Source organism: Lonchura striata, chromosome Z (assembly GCF_046129695.1).
Source record: "Lonchura striata isolate bLonStr1 chromosome Z, bLonStr1.mat, whole genome shotgun sequence".
NCBI classification, from domain to species: domain Eukaryota; kingdom Metazoa; phylum Chordata; class Aves; order Passeriformes; family Estrildidae; genus Lonchura; species Lonchura striata.
The window spans coordinates 10,588,330-10,611,418 of NC_134642.1; the positions used below are offsets into that span (position 1 = coordinate 10,588,330).

Consider the following 23,089-nt stretch of genomic DNA (forward strand, 5'->3'; position numbering starts at 1 on the left):
TTTTCAGTTCTGGGGCTGGTAAAAATGTGGAAATATTCAGCATAAATTGCTGTCATTCAAGGACAGGGAAAACATAAAATGACTTGCAGTGCATTAGTATTTTATTATTCAAATCTCTCTGAACCTTTTATATAGGTCCTTAGTACACCCTAAAATTTTTTCAAATGCCACCTTTCCCCATAAACTAACTCACTTCACTGTCCAGATCTGTTTACCATTAAATTTCATTATGGATGCCCTAACAAATTTCTTTTCAGGGTCTATATTGTCTAGTCTGTCCAGAGAGTAACTGCACATGCTTTAGAGCTTTTCATGCCATTCATCCTTGAATGCCATCATGCCACAACTCCCTCCAGTACCTACTGTTCATCAGATCTGTCAAGCAGCACAGCAGGAAATCCCCTGAAGGCAGATCACACATTACACAAGCTAAGAAAGGAAGAACAGTTTCACAGCTAAGATCTATGTCATCTGGGTCCATCACAAGAGTTTTTGCTCATGCAGTTTGCCTGCCTTGTGCTTCATTTTCCCTGTGGGGAGAGAGATGCAGATATGCTATCAAAGGGAAGGGTAAGCCTGCCCCCTTTCCCACACAGAAGATGTGATGGAGACAACCTGTGGCAGCAGCCTGTGAAAACAGACAAGAGCTACAGTCACCAGTTCTTCCTGGATCCATGCAGCCTGAAAAGACAATATGTAACATGGTTTGGCAATTCAACTGTCTTTGGCCCACACTAAGCAAGTAAGAGTTGCTAATGTCACAAAGGAAATAAAACCATCTAATACCTCTTGCCTCCCTTCCCTACAATTCAACAACCCCTTGGCAACATTCATTTCTCTACTGTTTATTCAGAGCATGAGACCTTTGGCACCTAATTTAACATTGGTACTGGGAGGTGAGAAGTATTTAAGTTGCATGCTGGGTTGCAAAGGTTTCAGCAAAATCCCCGATCTACAACTTGATTATTCCCTCTCTCATGCCACAGGGAAGCAGGAACCTCACTGCTGGGGCAAAGGCCTCTAGCCATGCACTCTGCTAGACCTCTGAGAGGCGTGGACCCAGGCCATGCTACCCAGGGCAAGGAGACCATTGTTGCCTCTCTGTCACAGGATGCTTTCATCAAATTACGCTATCACTTATTGTCCTGCCTAGGCTTTCACAGATCCTGATCTCTCAGGATACAAGATTTCTGCCTAAGATTCACTTTAAAGGAGATTCTTTTTTTCTGATTTAGTTCAGAGCTATAGTGAAGTTAATCTTTGAATACATGGATCTGGCAACACTGCTCATTTGGAGTCAACGAATCAAGATTGGAGATATTCTGATCACTGAATACTAGATTGAAAACAGGATTTGGAGTACTCAACCATGTTCTGGCCAAACTATTTCAAATGGAATGAATAGTAATATTTTGTTTGCTTGTTGTAGTTTCTTTCTGCCACAAAATGAACCATCATTTGTTTTAGATACTGAGATTTATTACAGAGTTACATTTTGCTATAATAATACTTTTTGCTGGACATTTGTAGTACTCCAGGGTAGAGCAATTTACATATTTTAGACACCAAAACAGCTTGATACAAGGATTATTTAGATTGATCTTTCTGGGACTTACAATAATAATTTTACACCACTTTTGATTAAAGGAAGGTGAAATGCTGATTAAACTGTGACCAGCAGACCACAGGGGACTGTTAGAGGCACAGGCAGTTCATTTAATCATTCCCTAGTGTTCTTCCTGGACTGATCAGACAGCACCTTCACACACCAGGAAACATAATGCAGCCTTTAATGTTAATTAATGTATGACTGCTTAAACTTGTGTGGTTTTTTCCCCTTCCTTCTCTTCCCTTGGCTGGCCACAACCGTTCAAGTGTTGCTATCGGTTATTCTGCTTAAGTATTAAAAAATGCTTAACTAAATAGGCTAGCTTATTTGCTTTTGCTGATAGTAGCAGTCCACCCACAGAGTCCTTTCAAATCTCTTCAGTGTTTTGGAAACTGGATAAGGGACTTATTCAGTGACGTGCAAGTTTGTTGGAGCCAGGAATGAAGCGTGCATTTCATGAAATGAGAAATAACCTCAGACCACACACACAGTGTAATTTCTGAACTCCGGCTTGGGCTCTCTTCCCCTCATCCCTGTGCACACATACACACACCCCTGCTAAAAAACCAGATGATGACTGACATCCTTAAATCCTTTAAGCATTCTTTTACAGCTAAGAGCAGAGGGAGGTTTTCAGAGCTTAGGTTGCTCATTATTAGTAACACACTGATGAAAAAAATGGATTACTGCAGTATGTGCATACTATGCCAGAGAGTCTGTGCCATTTAAATACTTTCAAGAGGAGAAACTGCTGATGCAAACATATTAAAGCTATTTTTACTGCACAGGGAGATGAGAAGACCTTCCCACAATTTTCCTAGAGACTAATGTTGGTTCTGTCACTACTTGTTTAGTTAAGCTAAAATCACTGAATGTTTCAAATATTACTTTGCATTATAACAATAAAAATAAGTAAACCAGGAAGATAAGTTTATTGCATATTAAAAACTCACACTCTTTCCTCTCCTAAGCAGAGGAACTATACTGTATGGCTGTTGGGAACAAACTACACACAGAAGAGGTAAAGGGCAAACTTTTCCACAGCTGTTACTCCATAGATTCAATATCCCCTCCTAAGCTTAATTCTCACAGCCTTACAGCAAATGAATACACTTATAAACAGTAAGACAGCAGCCGGACTCCTGCTCACCTCTCCTTAAATATTTCCTTTATGCTAGACTAAATGAAGTAGCTTTATTGTCTTCAGCAAGTAAGGAGTTCTCCTGCATAACAATTGTAGCACCACTGCTGAGCTGCCCCAACAAAGCTTTAATAGGACAAGAAAAGGTGCTTACAGACTGACTCCTGTGCCTTTTCCATTGTCTTCTACCTCATCAGTAATACCAGCAACTGAGCCATTGATACTATCTGCTTATGCATACAAATGTACATCTATACTCATATCATACACACTACTGGTGATAACGTCCACCAATGAAGTTTGCACAACACTTTCTGTTACTGTTCAGGTTACTACCTTGCCTTATTACACTTCCTTCATCACCAGACTAAATGCATGTCCTTCCCACAGATGAAATCAGTGACTCCACAATTACAAAAGGATTTGTAGAGCATTTTGGGTCTTTTTGTGGCAATTATGTACTGGCAATTTTTGGTACTGGCCCCCAGAAACTGCTGTGGCACCAGAACCGAGAGCTGAGAAATTCTGCCTGTTGTTCCATCAACACTCACAGATAGTGCCCATGCAGGACACTGAGAATACTCATTAGCTTGGAAACAAGCTGAAGAGCTTGGGCTAACAAGAAAGAAATAGAAAGCAGAGCAGACTTCAAGAGACAGATGAAACAGGCAGGGCATAATGATCCACTGTGTTAAATACACAAACACTGTCTCCAACTGTAGAATAGAACCAAAATTTCACAGACACCTGCACTCTTTTGTTTTCAATCAGTTTCAACAACTACATCCTTTTTTTCCCCCTAACTGGCTAGTCTACAAAAAAGACTGCAATCCAGTGCTATCAGCAACTTCAATTGGTCAAGTTATTGGAATTGTGATTACAAATTTTCATAATGACCCACATGGGAATCAATCACTTCTGAGTAAAGGAACACCCTTCTCTTTATGGTTTTGTTTGTATGCTTTCAAAAATCACCTTTTCAGAACTGCGTAAGAAAGTTATAAAAAACACTCAGAAGCTGGAAAAGTACAAAATTACAACTGCTCATGCATCCTCTCTTCTACTGTATGCTGAGGAATACTAACTTTTCTCAGAGACATCGCCCTCCCTCTCTGCAGATCACCACATTTCTAATGACATCCCTTTATTTCTTCCCCTTTAAGATTTATAATTTTTCCCCTCTGTCTGAGCACAAAGCCAAGGATGAAGAAATCCTAGGTTGCACCACGGATCAGCTGCAGCCTCTGCAGCTGTGAAGCACAGCTGCACTGTGGGCTATCATCTCAGTGCATCCAAACCAAGCTACTGGGTAGTTATAATCTCTTCTAGTTAGTTCCCAGTTCGCTGCCTGAAAACCAAAAGATGAAGCCAAACACAGACCACAGACTTCCAATCTGTTATGCTGTAATCCTGCAAGGTTAAAAATTAAAGTTCTCTGCTGCCAAGAAAAACAGATTCACTGAGGCTTCCCAGAGGTTTTGAATACCCACTTCTCATCCCTGAAGGAATGAAACAACAAAACATAAACTTTTGCTTAAAAAGTAACATGCTTAAAATATAGCAATTCAATTACAGAGGATTTTATTCCTCACTCTGGGTCTTAAATAAATCTTTTAAGATGTTGAGATTTTGATGGTGAGGTAAGTAAAACAAAAGTGTCTTGTTCTATTTTTTAAACTCCCCTAAAATTTCCTAAATTTTCATACCATGATTTTTTATTTTCAAACACATCATTCTCAAGACTACCACGTTACAAATGTCTCTTCTCATAGTAGAAGCAAAGACTTCATGCATGAGATGAAAAACTGTAACCACGCTAAACCTATCATCACAGCCTAAATACCTAACCATACAGAGTAAACTCTGCAAAAACCTTTACCTAAACCTTTACCTTTCTTAGGGTAAGGGTGGTAGTTTTGACACTGGACATCAGGGTCTCCAGATGCAAACAAGTTCCATGTCTTTGTCTTTTTCAGTCACTAGTCAGGTTATTCCTTTCACTGGAATTCATGAACATTAATGCATAGAATGCTTGAACCAAAGGGTAAACAAAAGCATTTTTAAAACTCCCACCACTTTAAACAGCTTTTCTCATTACTAAAGAGGATTATTTAATTGTTAAATATTAAATTCTTATTTTAACTTTCATTATATAAGCAATAGCAAGTCCAACTTTCATTTTTAAGTGGCTTCCTACTGCTTCTATTTCTTTTAGTGAAATGGAATTTACAAAGAGAATTCCTTATTCTATCCAGAAATGTTTCAAGAGAAATACCAGTTTAGTCCAAGCACATTTTCCTAGACTGCACAGTCTAAGAAACTACACTAAGTAAGAGACTGCACATTCTCCTCTGTACAGTTTACAAAGAATCAGATAGATGAATGGCACTGAATTCTAATGTTACCATTTTTCACTGGTTTCTTATCTGCCTAGGGTTTGACATAGAAGACTATGAAATGGCAAATTATCCAACTACAATTTGATAGAACCACTAAATTCTAAACCACTAAATTATTCTCTGTTCCCAAGGTCAAACAGCAGTATATCAAATATTAAGATAAAATACCTAATATTTCTTTTGCCTCAGGCATAAAATACTTATTTTGTAATCATAATTTCTTGTACTGTATGCTAGAAGTTGATTATATAGTATCATTCTAATTTATATATACATAGGTATGTATAGTATATAATATACAGTACATAAGTAAGTACCTATCTATAAAATATATATTATCTACCTCTAATGATTAGGGCAATAGTAATGTAAAGGAAATGTCCATTACAAGGAACACAGGCTCTGTTTTTTCTAAATAGTGCAGAGTGACATATCAGACGCAGAACAGAACCTCAGTATTGTACTAATGAGGAGATATTCCTCAATATTCCCTCCAAGCATGAGACTCTTAGACTAGAATTAGCATATTGTAATTACAGCAATATATATAACCACAACTACAAAAAAGTGAAGGCAGAGAGGCAAGATGAGCATAAATACCTCTAGTTATGCTATTACAGTATACATATATTGAGGGACCAAGCCAAGCTAATCTCCGAGTCTGCTGTGGAGGTGAAGAGACAAAAGCACATAAGAGACGTTTTAAGAAAACAGCTTTCTCAGAGGTGATTAAATTCCACTTCCAATCAGACCACAGTATGAATGTTTTACTTGCTGCAGAGTTATAAACCCGAACAAGCAGAAACTCTCACAGAAATTCTAGCATAGTCTGAATCATGGAGAGGCAAGTGCTGATGACAGTTTTGAGTACTTACCTCAAACAATATAAACAGACATATGGTCTTTGTTTTTAAAGTAAGTAGCATAGAATGATTTTCAGGATGATACAGTATATCATGTTTACATGACCATTCACATGAAGGAAACAACTCAATACAAACAAAGGGGAATAAAACTCATCTAGTATAAACAGTTCTGTTGAAGAAAAGAGATTCACACTGAGGTTAGCTGGTATTTGTTTAGCATCCCAGCTATCCCCACTGATAAGTCATTGTGTTCACTGGGTACAGTGTTAGGGGCTGATAATACTGCTATTAAATACATAAATAACATTCAGCTATTGCGACATGCTACAACAGACCAATGCAAATTGTAATGTAATTAAGATGTCTCTGCATATTTTCAGAAAACAATGCTTTAGTGCAGTGGGCCTGCTTATGGCCCAGCTTGTGCAAGTTGTGTGTACAGTCTCAATTCAGTCATCCTGTGTGTTGACACAGACACTAGGTCAGGTTCTGACCACTCAATTCCATCATCTCAGCTCAGGCAAACTCAGAGAACAACTGAGACAATCTGTCCTCAAGTGTCATGCGTACATTAAGTCCTTTACTTCAGAGTGCAGTCTTCACTTGGTGTTTGAAAAGGAAATTCAGCTTCCTGATGCCAACTAAACAAAGGTTAGGATGCCATGCAAACAGTTCTAAAGCCCTCCAATCATCCATTTAGATGCACTTTCTTCCTCTTTCAGAATTAGCTGTCAGAATCACCCACTTGTCTTTGTGAAATAAAGACTCACAAGGACTCTGCTATGATCCACACATGATCTACAGGACAAGAGGCATGTCTCTTACATGCTCTGAATCACTGCCTACCTCTCTCATCTGCAATCCAGACATGCAGTTTCAACGGCAGAAATTGCATCTCCTTAGTCATCCCTAGCCAATTATCTACTTTTCAGGTACCCCCATAAGAAAGGTAGATTGTGACATGATATCTTCTTAAGGGGCCATTACTTTTTTTATAGAATGGAACAAGTCAAGATGTACTGAATCAGGGAATGTGCAAACACGAGGAGAGAGTATTTGTAACAATATTACATCATTTGTTGCATAAGCTGAAAGGTATGCAGTGAATAAGATATGCAGGACACTGCAGGAATGGAAAAATATCCAGCAGCAAAGGCAGTTAAATGCTTCTCTGGAAGAACAAAATTCTCTCCTCCTTCTGCAGGTAAGATATCTAAGGAAGTAAGTAATTTTTTTCTTACATAGTAACTGTCTTATCACCTTTGAATTATCCTGTGATACTCTGATTATTTTATTACCAATCACCCTTTCCTCTTTGTAAGGCTGGTTTTTATTCCCTGTGCTGAAGTCATGGCACTGTCATCAGTGTACCTTCTGGTGCTCAAAGTCATGACCTGCTAAAGCTAAGATGTGTCCTTTCATACTGTCTTAATGTCTTGACAAATGTATACATCTACACTTTGACTTTCTCAAATATATTAATTACCTGAAATTATTCAGTCTCCCTCCCCCAGATCAAATATGGAATTCATGTACCACAAAGCTACTGCCAAATGCAGTTCTAAGTACAGGCCTAGTTTGCAAAACAACTTAGGGTCCACACTGCACTGCAAATCAGATTCAGAACACACTGTGTCTTTACCTAGGTCTTGTAAGGTTGTTGTTGGGATAGCTTGTTGTGTTTGTTAGCACAGACAGGACCAAATTTTACACTATTCCACTGGCAACTTGGTTTTTTTCCAGTCAAAGAATTCCTATTGAAGGCAATACTGGAATTACTGTACCACCTGCAAGGTCAGGGACCCACAGCCAGACCCATAAGAACACCAATGAGTAAAAAAACAAGGGAACTGCAATCAGGAATAGCAAAACCTACCAAGTCACTTCCACATGAAAGCAATGACACCCCATCTCCTGGATGATTTATATTCAGATCAGGTAACAACTACCATGAAGATATTTCTTTATGCCAGGAGGTTGTTTAAGAGTTTTCCTGTAGTCCATGCCTTCCTGCATGGAACCTGTACATGGAAGTATGAACTCCACAGAATAATTTTTGTTTTTAAAGCCAAATAAAATGATATCCACAGATTTCTAAGAAGACAGAATTAATCTCTTCAGTTCTAATATTTGAAGACTATGGTAAAATTCTTCTTTTTTTAATGTATGTAGATTAATTTTTTAAAACTATACAGATGTCTTGACAACCAAAATATTTTACAGACAGATCCCTAGGGCACTAAGTTGGAACATTTATGGCTTAGGTGATATTTCCTTGTAAAATACATTTTCAGGAAGCAATAGAGTGACATAAATCTTACCTCAAGACATGTTTCCATAGCTCAATTCAATTGCATATAACAAATAGATTTCCACAAATATACTGTCAGTATTTGGCATACATGTGAATAAAACATGCACATCTATGGAAGTTTTGATTTCTGCATACCATCACCTTGTAAGAGAAACATAATTTCCTGATTACTTCAGGAAAATTATGACAGCTTCATACTTGTTCATCAATGCATATCTTACCTACCCCAATCAGATTTTGCTCTGTGTAGCACCTACTGATTCACACCATGCTGACAAACATGGAGCTAAGGTGAAGCCTTCCTTCAGTGTACCAATATGAGCTGAAATGAAATAAGGTTATCTAGCCCCTTCTGGACCCTCAGGTGGAGGTTATCAGTCCCTCCTTCTGCCTAAAACAAGGACAGTTTCATCCATGCAACTTTTAGCAGGTACTTTTCTCTCCTCTTCTTGATTATGTCAAATACTGGCACTACACAACCTATTAACTCCCTACAGGGTTTCTTTCTCTATTATCTTACTTTTCCTAGATTGAAAAGCAAGATGTATTCTATTTGCCATCTGTAGGGCAGTTGACTTGTGTTAAGCAGGCAGAAGGAGCCAAGCATTACTACCTGCACATTGTCTTGAGATTCTGGCTCACCAGCACAGCTTTTTCTATGCTGGATTTCCCAGAGGATCAGCTGCCTCTCCCACTGCCTCTTCAGAGGAAGAATGCACCCTTTTCTCCAGGACCACTGCTCTAACAGAACCACACCTGACACTGCAGGAGGATGCAGCCACAATTCCAACTGAACTGCTACAAACCCTGTCCAACAGGGTGTCAGGCTGTATTCTGACTCTGTCAGTATTGTTTTGGTTTACTGCATTGTTTATTTTATCTTTTTATTTTCTTCCCTAATAAAGAACTGTTATTCCTGCTCCCATATTTTTGCCCGAGAGACGCCCTTAATTTCAAATTTACAACAATTCAGAGGGAAGGAGTCTACATTTTTCCATTTCAGGCGAGGCTCCTGCCTTCTTCAGCAGACACCTGTCTTTCCAAACCTACACATTACTTCAATTATCTTTGGTGCAATTTAAGCCACTTAACTCCTCTTTTTGCTATAGACACAAAGGAGTTATTCCCTTCCTCTTTTTTAACGTATTTGATGACCACAGTTTTTATTCCACCAAACTTTCTCTTTCTTACCTAAAAAGCAGTTTGCCTAAGCGTAAGAACACTAACCTGTAAAGAAAATCAATACTGATACCACAAACAAAAGGCATTAATTTATCTCGTATTTATTAACATCACTGAGGGTGTAGATATTACCTAACTTAGGCTGACTTCCTTTAGCTGTACATAATTCCAGTGTACCAATGAGTAAGAGCTTACAGCTTCTTCTTTTACCTTCTTAGTTCATACTACTTCTTGAAAAGCTGTTCCAACTGGCCATTATACAATTTGGTAAAGTGGCAACAGCATGTATTCAGAGTAAGAAAAAGTTAGGGAAGACATTACTCTTATTTATGTTAGCTAGCTGTAAAACCCAAAGATTTCATTACTTAACATTTATGTTAAATACTCAGCTCCTTATTTAAGGTAGTTAAGTCAGATTTCACAATCAGTATTTTAGATGGTTTCCACTTATAATATGTGCACAATGGTTACCACAGAGACAGAGTGCAGTCCACAACAGCTTCCCATGACCTAAAGTAGAAGCTACTCCAGATCAAATTTAAGCTTATTTTCCAGTGGGCAATCTTCCAGACTACAAAAACCACCACCATTCACAGACTACTGCTGTGCAGGTTCAGTGTCTAGGGTTTTAAAATTTTGTAACATTTAACCTTTACATAAAACAATTTATACAGTACATTCAATGTAAACCCGTATACTAATGCTTACAAAAATCAAAAATCAGGGTTAAGGTTTCCAGAGCAACATGAAGCCCTGGTCTCTTCTCATTATGTCTTACAAGGTACTCTTTACATGGGCCCGTAGCACTGAAAAATGTGACAGACTACTTGGCAAATGAGGTATGACACTGAGTATCTTACACTCTTCCAATCTGTGAAGAATAGTTTTCATATGGAAATTTTACTACATCCAGTATTCCACATGTAAGATAATAACCTGTCAAGATGTTCAAATTCCTTATCACATATGCAATGTACTGCTTATTTCCAACACATACACTGTGCTGCATATTCCCTGACAAAGACATAACAGAAGTCTATAAAAAAAGGGAGATGAAAGTGTAATGAGATGAAATTTGATACCTAACATAATTTAATGTTTTCTAATTTGAGAAAGATCAAATAAAAAAACTTGGTGGTTCTTCATATTAACCAAGCTGAGAAACTCACTTTTATAGGATACTATGAAGATTTTAAAGGTCCACAGCTTCAGAGACGAAGCAAAATCATGGAGGATGGGAATTCATCAAAAGCTACTAGGCACAAAGACATCATCCCTGTCTCAGGAAGTCCTCCAGTCTCTAGCACCTCAGAAAATATATGCAGTATCATTGTCAAATCCTGTTATTTCTAAATTGTGTTGAGATGACTGCTGATGTCCACATTTAAGTAAAGGAAAAAAAATTCCTAAGCTCAAGAGAAGCACTAATCAGAATTAAAGAAAGTAGAGCGCACTCAGAAAATGCTAAAAATTTTAATATAAAATCATGATATATCATAGGTTACAATATACAGTACATATGCATGACTGTGCATATATGTACTACACACTGCATATGTAAATACATACATATTTACTTGCAAATAATTACAAGTAAATAATTACTTGTAAAATGTAATTCTGTATCACTATAAATATGAATTTATCATTTTACCTTTAATTTTATGGAATTACCACATTTTGTGGCATAATGCTGTCAAAGTTCAAATAAAATATAGTGCAACTTACATAGAAAACTTTCATTTTACTACATTACAAGATTTAGTAGTGGATGGTTCATCTCAATCATCTGCACTGTATTTTTTCCACAAAAAAGTTTCATTTCTTTTCCAGAGAGAACTTTCACACACGTCTCTATCTTCCGTCACTGAGGAATGAGGAGCTCTTTCACAAAGCTTCTCTATGACTGCTATATCTGTCAGCTTTCTGAGGCTGTCCTCATTCTGCTCATTCAGCATATCCCAGAAATCTTTTGGTCTCCCCTTTGATTTTTCTGCTTGTCTTGAAGAGAATATCCTTGGTGATCCTGTAGACCCATTTCCATCATTTCTGAAGATTTCATCAAGAATAGACGTATCTCCAAGTAAGTCCACAAAAGAATTTTTCTTGCAAATCTGAGCTTTTCTATCTCCATTTTCTGACTGAGACACGGATCTTTCCTTTGGCAGCTGTGTTTCTTCTGAGTCTTGCTGTCCTCCACAACTTTTTGTAGGCAGCACCTCAATTATTTCTGATTTACTGCTTAATGAGCCAGATGCCATAAAATCCTTGAATGCTTGACTGTTTCTTCTTTGGATATGTTGAGTAGCAACAGTGGATGATTGTTTATATTTTGCATCAACAAACATATCTTGCAAGTAGGAGTCCTTGTGAAGCTGTTCTGTTTTTCCTTTATGGCTCTCCTGGGTCTGTGTTTCTATAGTTCCACTCAAAAGTAGGCCTTTAGCTGATGAAGGTCTAGACTCAGATCTTCTGAAATTAACAATGTATTTTCTTTTTCTGGAGCGTATTGTACCCAGTTCTCTTTCCTCACAGTTATGTGAAGCTTCTGCTGGTATTTCAAGTGAGAAGAAAGACTCCATTTCTGGATGCTTGGAAACATAGAATTCCTTCAATAGCTTCTGCCTGGTTTCTGATGTAGCTTTTGCAATATGTTCTGCAAGGTCCTTCACTGATCCCATATTAAAGTGAGATACCATTTCCTCAAATTGTCTCCTGTAATTATCAAGAAGGAAAAATGTGTTATTCTAAAACCCTTAACAAGGAGGTGGGGGAAATGGGGTGGAAATAGTTGTTCCAAGTCCTTTTAAAGAAGACTTGCTAAACAAAAATTGGATAAATGCATGCACAGGAGACATCATCCACATCATCCTACCCAGTGAGTTATGGAATATTTGTTTCTGCTAAAAAGCCAAGCTCAAATTAAAATAGGCCATTCTAGTTGAGTTAGCCCTAGTCTGAGGTCAGAGAACCTTACTGGAAGGCTGGAAAGGTAGTTTTGCAATCCTGTGTTGGAGAAGAGATATGAAACATGTCTCCTTTCCTGTTAGGAAGGCTCCAAAAGGCAGTAAGATTTAACTCTGTTTGCCTCAAATACTACTGGACTGGCTAGCTCCAATCACTTGACTGTGGTAACTGCAGACAGCTTTCCACTCTGCCCTACAAGCACAACAAACTGAGGGATGTAATCATCCTCATTCACTCCATGGCACATCCACATGCACTACAAAGTCTAATTGCATGCCAGTGCTAACAGATAACCTGCTCTTGCCACTTTGACAAGAACAATATGGACAACTGAAGCCAGCTAGCACATATGATAGCTTCTGAATGCTTACATGCATTACCTAGATACCAACTTTCATATAGCAATTTACTTGTCTCAAGGCAAATTGAAAATATATACCAAATACCTGTTCTGTAGGTTTGCTTAGCTAGCTACCGCTTTCTACTTTCTATTTCCACAAAACACGGGGATATTTTTATTGAACTGCTATCTACATAACAACAGAAATTAATATTCATAGCTGCAATCACTTGGGAAAACAAAAAACAAGGAAACAAAAAATTATTATCCCTCAAAAAATAACGGTGGGGAAAAAAGCATTAGAAGAGATATCAAAAGTACTGAGCACCATGCTAAAAAAGAAGCATGAAGCCCAGTTTTTTTAACAGTCATTCAGTGCAAGTGATGAGATCTGGGCAAAATCAGTATGCAGTCAGAAGCTAATGCTATAAAATGCCTCTTTTCTATACAGTTTAAACACTGTTTTGTAGTAGCCCAAGATACACATAATACAAACACTCATGGTGATGACATCTACAGTTATGTAATCTATGACCATTGAATCAACACATTCAAGTAATTTGTGCATTCAATTAATTTTATTAATCAATTACAGTACTCATAGAGTAATGTGAATCAAAGTTTCCCATTAATTTCACTCCTGCCATAGAAAATTACAGTATACAGGGTTGAAAAAATTACTGTATATAGGGTTGAAACAAAGACAAATGCAACTACTCAAAAGAAAGTCTGTTTCAACCTTAGAATTTTACTTCCAACTCACCAAAACAGTCTCACCTGCGTATTTCTTTGGGTGTCCTTCCAATCATAAAGGTGGTTGAACCTACTCTGTGTACTTTTTTGCTTCTTTGGGTCACAGGATGTGTAATATACAGATGATTTTGCTTCTTCAACATTTCTTGCCTTTCCTTAATAACTTTCTTCTCCGAAGTACTGTCTTCTGGAACTTCATAATTTTTCTAGTAAAATGAGACATTGAAATCATTAGAACAGCTGTGCCTGTGATGTAACAATGCACCCAACTGCACCCAATTCTGTCCCTTGTAACTAAACTGAACACTAGGATTGGTATTTAGAGCTAAAATGCAGACTCCCTGCTCAGTTGCAAAATTCCAGGGACAATGAAGGGAAGTCTTGATTCTCTGGCATCTTGCACAAAAATATGATCCTATTTGAACATGAGTTATTTTTTCTGAAATTCTCACAAATTCTCACCAAAACCTCCCCTTTGCCAAAACATAGCTGGTTACTGATATCCTCAGTCTCCCTACAAACACTATTTTAGAGATTAAATCACAAATGGCATTCACACCTTGTCATCTGCTGTTCAAATTTTGGTTTCAGAGCTACACTGTTTCTTCTCAATGTTTTTCTACTTGGTCCATGTCCATTTCCTTTATTTTCATAGGCTGTTCACAATGTTCTTGAGCTTTAGAATCTCACATGTGTTCTCACTCCACTACTTTGGTAAGTAACCTCAAACTAGCATAGTGAGAGAGATGTTAATATTACAGAACCTACAGGCATAAATTTTCATTCTAAGACCAATCTACAGCTCCAAAGACCAACATTTTACTACACCATTATGTTACTCTACACAACACAGAAACTCCACCCAAATTAAGAAAAAAACCCTATTCTCCCAATAATAGTATAATACTAGAAACAAAATTAAGACTGAATTAGCAGATGTTACCTGCAGCATAAATAAGTTATTTTGCTGGTTCTGTATACATTTGTTAACATTTTTACTTGGAAAATGTATTTTCAAAAAAGAAAGCAACCATAGTTTTAAAAAATATTTATTTTTATGGATTTTTTGCATGAAAAATATAGTATTCTGATCTCACTATGATAAGACAGCTTATTTTTCACTCTGTTAGGAAATCAGGACTGTATAATTCAAAAAAGTATAACTTGAATACAATAGAAGACAACTTTAAGACAGACATGTAAATGTCTGTCTTAAAGTTATGTTAAAACCCCCATAAATGCACATCAATCTACCTCTCATTAAACAAGACCCAAGTATATAAGGTAGTAACACTTGGGTTTACACATCTGTTCAAACACAGAAGATTTTTAATATCTTTGGGAAAAAAACCAAATGTTGTTAACAGACTGAAAGTCATAAAATTGCTTGTCTTTGCAAAGAACCACATTTAATGTTGGAAGTATTATTAACTGCATATAAATGCACAAAAGGCAATATTTAGTTCTGAAAGCATAAAATCTTAGGTACACTGCACCACCCAAAAGAACAATACCAAAATACCACCAAATACATACAAAAAGCATGCATTCTCTTCTACTTAGTAAGTTGTTTAAAGGTGGGCTTTTTTTTAACTCATTGCAGAAAAAATTACTGTAAAAAAAGTTATTGCAGGAACTGCAGGAGCGAATTCCAGTGGAAGTCTGCAGCCATTGTGAGTTACTCCTGAGAATTTCCCAGCTCCCTAGAGCAAAGGCAATTGGTTACATGATACCCAGGTTAGGCTGAAACACAACAACTGACTCTGCTGAACAGACAAACATTTTAGAAAGCCCAACACCCAGCTCCTAAATCCAGGAACTTATTTTTTTAAAAAACTAAAATTTTTAAAATAAACCCAAAACACTTAGTTTTTTTTAAATGTCTCCATGTCTGTTAAAGGTCAAATCTGCTGCTTAATATTCAAAATGACACAATGGATGACAGGGTCTATGTGTAAGTAAGATTTGAAAAATGAGATTAAAATATTCTATCTTTCTATTAGCATTACTATCAAAAAGTGAAAACTTCAGTCAATATTCCAGTACTGTCAATATTCTATATTATTTTGCTTTCTTTTGAATTTGACTTCCTGTATTGTCCTCCTAAATTCATTAATCTCATGGCCATATCTTTCAATATTTGCCCTCTGAATCACTGATCTCACAATGATAATTTCTCTTGCACAGATTTCTGTATTTTTCTGTTCTTCAAGCCCTTTCTCTGACAAATTACTGTGTCCACACCCCTCGCTTCTACACGAAATGCTGTGTTGACTGTATAGTGCAGGTCATGTTCACACAAATTATCACACTTATCACATACATAAGACAATCTCACAAAGCAAGACTGAGATCAAGACAACTTGATCTAGCTAGAAGCCTCTGACTCCTAGCTTCTTCTTCTACAGACACTGGGACATTTAATCTGTTTGTACTATTGAATGTCACACTCTGTATGATATTCAGTATCTCATATTTTGATATTGTACAATGGAATCGATAAAGGAAACAAAAATCCTTCTGCATGCTGTATGTTAAAAGAATATTGACAGACAGAGTGACAGCAATCAGGAAAGTCTTTACTAAATATTTAAATACATTAAACACAGTATGCCTTTGCAGTGCTTGTTATAAAATTCCTGTGGATCAAAGTGGAAAATTTCATTTAAAGCTGATCAATACTTGTTTGTCATCTGTCAAATTATGTTTGTCTATATTGAATTATCTGTAACACCACTATACATTTCTGTTTTCACAAATGTGAGGGGGAGGGGCAAGAGGCACAGCAAAATAATTACATTGACATCAAAGATAGAAAATTTTGATAGAACTACTGAATGCAGTATTTTAATACTTTACTAAACTTTGTGCAGTTCCATTATGTCAAGAAAATCTTCACAGCAAGTTCAAAAGAAATGCACATTTTATTTACTTTCAAAGGCATACATGTAAGACAAAGATCATGCAAGTGGTTTAGTAGAAGGCAGTGGTTTTTAATTGAAAAAATGAAATGAGAAAAAGTTACACTCCAGAAATATCTAACTAAATGCAAAGAAAAAGTTAATGAAAGTACAATAAAATGAAATTATGAAGTGCTATTGTGAACTATGGAAAACCCCACAAAATTGTAGCCAGTCCTTCCTGTCTTATCCTTGTTTTCTTCTTCTATTCCCCCTTGATCTACTACATTTAAGACACTTTTTAAATATCGCAATGGGAAAGACGACAGATTAAGTAGTTGTTCAGAAAATTATTTCTAAAGTATTCAGAAACCCAGGGATTCTTACTACAATGTAAAAATTCTTCAAAGAAAGCATATATTAAACCCTTTCATGTTCCATTGAGTCTATGTAGGTTTTGATCCTATCTTCTTTTCCTAATTCTCTTACTCTTGAAAATATATATAAAGTTTTGGATACCAATGATAGTTTTGATTTCTTTGAATTATATATTACCTAATGCAGCAATCAAGAATGTAGCAAACATGCTAGACTATCTGCACATTAAGTGTCACAAAACCCATTTAAGGGTAACACTCTTCAAGAAGAATGAGCACAGGCATCAAGCAGAAATTTAAGTGCTACAATGCAGCAGTAATACCTACTTTAAGTTTCCATATTGAAGCTATAACTCTTGGATGTATTAGCTCTGTGTGGCAATTTGTCTCCTGCTGCGTAGTTACAGCAGTTAAAAACTGTATACACCTACCAAACCTAATTTTGGTTTAGCTTTGACAGTACAAAACTTCAGTATCTGTCCTTCTTGCAGCAGGCATAAAGAGGCAGCACTATACTCTAGAGCAATGAATGTTACACCACATATATGCATCATCAGACATGACGGAGATGACTGGACACCTTAAGCCAGTAACTCCCTTTTCTTTAGTTCCTTCAAGCAAGGCAAAGAAAGATGAAAAGGTATGGGAGAGTAAGTGGGCAGAAGCTGGGAGTAAGATGAAGTAGAAAAAAAAGAGAAACAGAGATACTTGTTTTTTAAACTGTCTCATGTCTGTGGCAATTTGTTAAGACACCAGACTTGGAGGATAATGAACGTCCTTCAGAAGCCTGAATCTGAAAATGTTTGCATAATTATTCTTCAGCCATAGTTGCACCATGTGCAAGCACCTTCCTCTCTTTTAGTTCCTCATTACCCAAAGTATCCCTACAGTAATTATTTTGCCAGATACTGACTTCCAAGCATCAATAATCCCTCTGATTTGCCCCCAGTGTTACAAGACTTTTCTCTTTTGGTGTGCATGAAACCACTGTTGTCAGATATCCAGAATACTTATCATTGCAGTTGCACTGTTTATATTTCTATAATAAACAAGAATTGCCTTCTAAAATGTCTAGCTGTCTTGCAGTCACCCAAAACACCAGAAAGAAACAGTAAATTCAGTATGACTAACCTCTTAAAATATATTTTACAACAAATAACAAACCATTATGCCATATCTTAATTTATGTTTTCCCATTTCCCTGAAAACTTGAGAAAACACATGACCTTCCCAATACATTGCGAGTTGAAGTTGGTTTTGGATGATTGCTATTAATTTGATGATTTGATACTGCATTCCAGTGTTTTTATCTACACAAATTACAATTCTAAATTATTTCAAATAATCTTTTTCTCCTTTGCAGTGTTTTCATGTAGTTTTTTGGTCTGGTTTGGAGGTTCTTGTTGGTTTGGGTTCCCCCCCCCCCCCCCCCGACAGTTTTTTCTGATCATATGTATTAATTATTACAACTCTTCTATATATGTTTCTTGAGCATATGCTATTGCTACATATTATTTTTATTTTACCAATGTTTCTCTGCTGTCAGGACATAAAGTACCAAGAAATGTTTGATACCTGACTGTCCATTCTTGGTCTTGTTTGCTTCTTTCTTCTACACAGACTGATAGAGTAGTTTGAATTGAAAGGGACCTTTTAAAGCCAATGTAGTATGTACATGTCACATAATAATCACTTCCTAAATTATTCTGTATGTCAAGGAAGATAAATTGTAATAGTGTCTACATAAAATTTCATGCAGTTTCTTTAAAAATGAGGTCCACATGGTGAAGACAAAAAATACAATTAGCAAAAAAACCCCTGTATCTACTTTCACAAGATTGTTAAATAAACTAGAATTACTTTTCTACTTGCCAAGAACACACTACTGAACAAACTGTACTTCAGAGACTTATGGTGAGTTATAAATTCCAGTTTAAAATGAGCCTGAATCTTATAGTATTTCAGAACTATTTTTGATGTGGACATTAGTTTTTCCTTTGAATTTAGCTTTCTTAATGGAAAAACAAGTCTCTGAATGAATGCATCTGCTGTTCTAAGAAAATAAGGCTGTAGAATGAGAATTACAAGTAATGTATAGTCAACAGTCAATACCTTAATTGTCTTAGATAATAAAGCTAAACTAGCTTAAAATTTTAAAATACTTAAGGATAACTATATTTACATCAAGCTTTCTGAGCTAAACAAAGTTATGTTGGCTACAATTACAAGTGTATCTAATATTTGAATGCATCCCAGCAGACTAACAGCAGAAATATTTTTCAAGTTATAAAAACTGTTAAGATTTATTATGGATCCAAACTACTCCTCCAAAACATGTTGCCAGAACCAAGAGACCAGTAGAATTAAAGCTGATAAAATTACACAAATTTTTACATTGTCATTTCTCCATGTATGTTTCATGTAGCTTTATTGCATAAACAAACTGAGACAAGGACATTCCATAAACTCTAATATTTTTCTTGGTACTGGAGAATTGACTACTATATGAATTGAGAACAGATTTCATCTTCTGTATTTCATATTTACTTGAGTCTGTTTCTTTTACAATAGCTAACAGAGCAAGAATTTTTAATTAGGAGCAATCTTAAGTTTTTGAACCTTTACCTAAAGTAATTCCTGTAAGACATATCAGACCTTGAATCACTATAGTTATTATTGTTGAGAATGGGAGGAGACACTCAGCCTGTCTCAGAATTCAGAGCTTAAGGTAGTTGCTTATTCCAGCAGAAGCTGTGGACTTGCACCCATCTTCATTCACCCTCTCATCCTTCTGTCAAAGAGTAGCAAAACCAAAGGCCATGCACATAAAAAAAACCTCCACTACAACCTTCAAAGAATACCACATATTAACTCATTACATCATAAAAATACAACCTCACTACATTATAAAAACACAAACAAAAGTAGAATAGTGAAATGGTTAATTCCATTGCAAACTGAACCAGTAAACTCAATAAAACAGCATTACAGGCCAATCATTTGGGAACAATTACTTCAAAGTTGCATAGTTCCCCATCCTAGAAGAGCAAGGCCAAAGGCATGTTATCTCCCAAAAGCCTACTCTTTGTAAACAACTATCTAAACTTGTTGAATCTGAAAGCTGTGTAAACACACTGCAATAAGAGATCCTACAACTGATAGAAAGTCTTTGTTTAAATAATCTACAAAATGTCAGTGTAATACAAATAAAATAAAGTAGAGTTCTTAATGACACAACTTTTGTATTTACAGTATTCTCAATAGTACTTAAATCTGCATTGGAGATACAAAGGCCATGTTTTTTCCTAGGCTGACAGCATGCTTAGTTTTCTCATTTACACCACATTGCAATAACATAAAGAGGGGTTTACCATTAATCCAGGTTTTACTACAAAGCATCTCGTTATTTCTCTGTCAAACACTGGCAATAGTGCCAAATGTCTGTCATCCAATCCAGGGGATTAAGTCTTCCTTTATAGTGCAATTCTTGTACAAATTTATAAAAATACAGATAAAGTTTCTTCAAGCTGGTCACAGTCTATATTTTGGCCTGAATTCATGCTGCTGAGGTTGAATATGACAGCTGGCAGGAAGCTGAGGGGAGAATACATCCTCCCCCTTTTTAGTCACCACACTTCTATTGCCATAGTGATTAATCCTCAATTGAATGGCTGTCTTTGTACATTTCTTTTCAGTAAAACATTAAGTAAACTTAAGTTGAAAACATGCAGTTGACAGAAAAAAAGACTTCACATATTCAGGTACAGTACAAGATCTTGTGACTAATACTTTTCCACATATTAGTAAGCGCAAACTTGCTCTAATAGGCGACATCATCAGTTTTTCAAATTAGTTAGTATGTACTGTTCCCATCTTCCATCTTTTTTGTGAAACCTCCAAACCTTCTCCAAAGACATCCCCATGCTCACACAGCCCCCCCTCCACACCCTGGATTCCTACTGAAGAAATACTACACAAATTCAGCTGTAGAAGAACTAGAGAAAGCCCATCCCAGACTTCCATTCTGTGCAAAACATTTAACGTAAGCTGGTTTTGCCAATTAACACAGAAATTAATTAGGAAATTCATTAGGAAATGCAGTCATTTAATTCAGAACAGAGTAGAAACATTAGAAGAAGATATTTAAATCTTGCCTCTGAGAGGTTTCTCTTTCTTATGGTAGCTAAGAAAAAGTATCACAAATAAAAGTTTCAGTGCAAGTTGCCAAAAAACCCAAGGACATAAAAAGCTTCTGCACTGAAATCAGGTTGCTTTGGAACCCGAAGTCCACCAAGAAAATAAAACCTCTAAAGTTACTTAGTAGACGACTAAGGCCTTAGAGAATTTGTTAACACTTCTTTCCTCAAAATTAATGTCAGAATAATTTTGAGCAAAGTACACATTAATTACTCAAGACTTTTCTCTCTCTCTGAAAGGCTGAAGTAAATGCAGGTCTAAAAGTCTATTTAAACAAGACTTGAAATTCAACTCAAGCACAGAACACAGTGTTCAACATCGTCATATCAGACTAAACTGAACAAAATAATCCCAGAAAAAAACAAGTTATTTATTTAATTTCTTCTTCCCTCACACTTGTATATAATAGACTGGAAAACCCTTCTTATGAATAATCTTCAGTGAAGCAGCATACCAAGTGTGTTTTGTTGTCATACAGCTCTCAGTAATCTTTACTGGAGTGGCCATGTGCCACAATGAATGCCATGCATTTTCTACCTCAAGGTGTTTACTATAGCCACATGTGATTCTCCCTGCATCATGGCATCACAAATAAAAATTAAACTCATTCTTCAGCACTCACGAATTCTTAGCAAAGATTATGAGTAGCGTGAGATCTCAAACTGCACAGAGACACACCTGTCTACTTTCTGTGATGCTTAGGTTCTAGGACATGCAAGCAAAATTTATAACTATAAAGGAAGAAAAGATGTACTATTAACCTATTATACAGTGTAATCCCTATCTCCAAATTTTCTTCAGAAACAGCTGTCTGCAACACTTATGCATGGAACATAAACTCCTGACTTTGTTTTGATTACTGAGGCTCTAAACACCTCCAAGTATTGACACATCAGTTCCTTCTGCATAAGCAGCAGTATCAGAAACATCAACTCTTTGAAGGAGGATTGCCATACTGTTTTGTGCTGCATCAAAAGAAATGTGGCCACAGGTCAAGGCAGGTGATTCTGTCCCCTTGCTCTTCATGCAGAAAGATCACAAAAATGAGTGGAGGGATGCAACACCTCTCCTATTTAGCCAGGTTATTTAGCCTGGAGAAGAGAAGACTCTGGAGAGAACTTACCATGACCCTTCAGTACTTAACAAGTCTGTAAGAGAGATGGAAAAAGACTATTTAGCAGAGCCTGGTTTTGATCTAGATAAGACATAAGGAAGAAGGCTTTGTGACAGTGAAGACCGTAAGATACTGCAGCTGGTTGTCCAGAGAGGCAGTGGATGCCCCGTTGCTGGAAACATTCAAGGTCAGGTTGGATATGGCTCCAACTTTATCTAGTTGAAGATGTCCCTTCTGATTGCAGGGAGTTTGAACTAGATGAACTTTAAGGGTCATACTCTATAGGACTTATGTATTTTCTTCTCAAAATCTGCAGCAATCTTATACTGACAGTCGTGGGCCATGGTCAGAAAACAGATAATCTTCACAAAAAGGATAACTACATTCAACACAGGAACTACAGGTATTACAATATTTTATTATAATTATAATTATAAGCATTCTGCATTAAAGAGATATGCCATGTCTGTCAAAAAACTCCAGTAAATCTTAAGTCTTTAAAGTACCTGCTCATCATACTCGCTCATCATACTTGCAAAATAAACCATAAATGAATCTCCACTGCTGTGACTATTTGTGAAAACCATTCTGTAACAACTTAACAATGTCCTTCTTCACTGAGAATGCTGCTTCAATTCACCTAAAATCTTCAACAACAGAAGAAGAGCATCTTCTTCTCTTTTTATGCAATCTCATGGATTTCTCTGATAAAAGACACATTTTCTACAATGGATCACATGATAAAATACCTTTCCACATATGTTTGCTACTATTATTGTCATACACAGATTTTCCTTTATATTCAATCAAATTATAGTTTATTCTCTTGCTTGTACAATTAATGCATAGTTTACACTGTTACATTTATTACTTCTGGATTTTATCTCACAACTGCTAAGTTGTGAGTGAAGTATCATGATGTCTTTTTTT

The 23,089-nt window shown here is 36.5% G+C and overlaps 1 protein-coding gene and 1 long non-coding RNA gene across 2 annotated transcripts in view; one reads left to right on the forward strand and one right to left on the reverse strand.

Moving 5' to 3' along the window:
* The first annotated feature begins 7,164 nt into the window (after window positions 1–7,164).
* Window positions 7,165–23,089, forward strand: part of LOC116184646 (uncharacterized) — a 41,517-nt gene continuing 25,592 nt past the window's right edge. The window contains exon 1 of the long non-coding RNA XR_013341581.1: window positions 7,165–7,219. This is a non-coding gene — a long non-coding RNA (uncharacterized LOC116184646). The remainder of the gene's footprint in view (window positions 7,220–23,089) is intronic.
* Window positions 10,966–22,689, reverse strand: LOC110472745 (DNA excision repair protein ERCC-6-like 2). Its single transcript, XM_077790542.1, is given in 3 exon segments — window positions 10,966–12,226; window positions 13,596–13,777; window positions 22,666–22,689. Coding segments are annotated over 3 exon segments (1,182 nt in total). The 3' UTR covers window positions 10,966–11,250.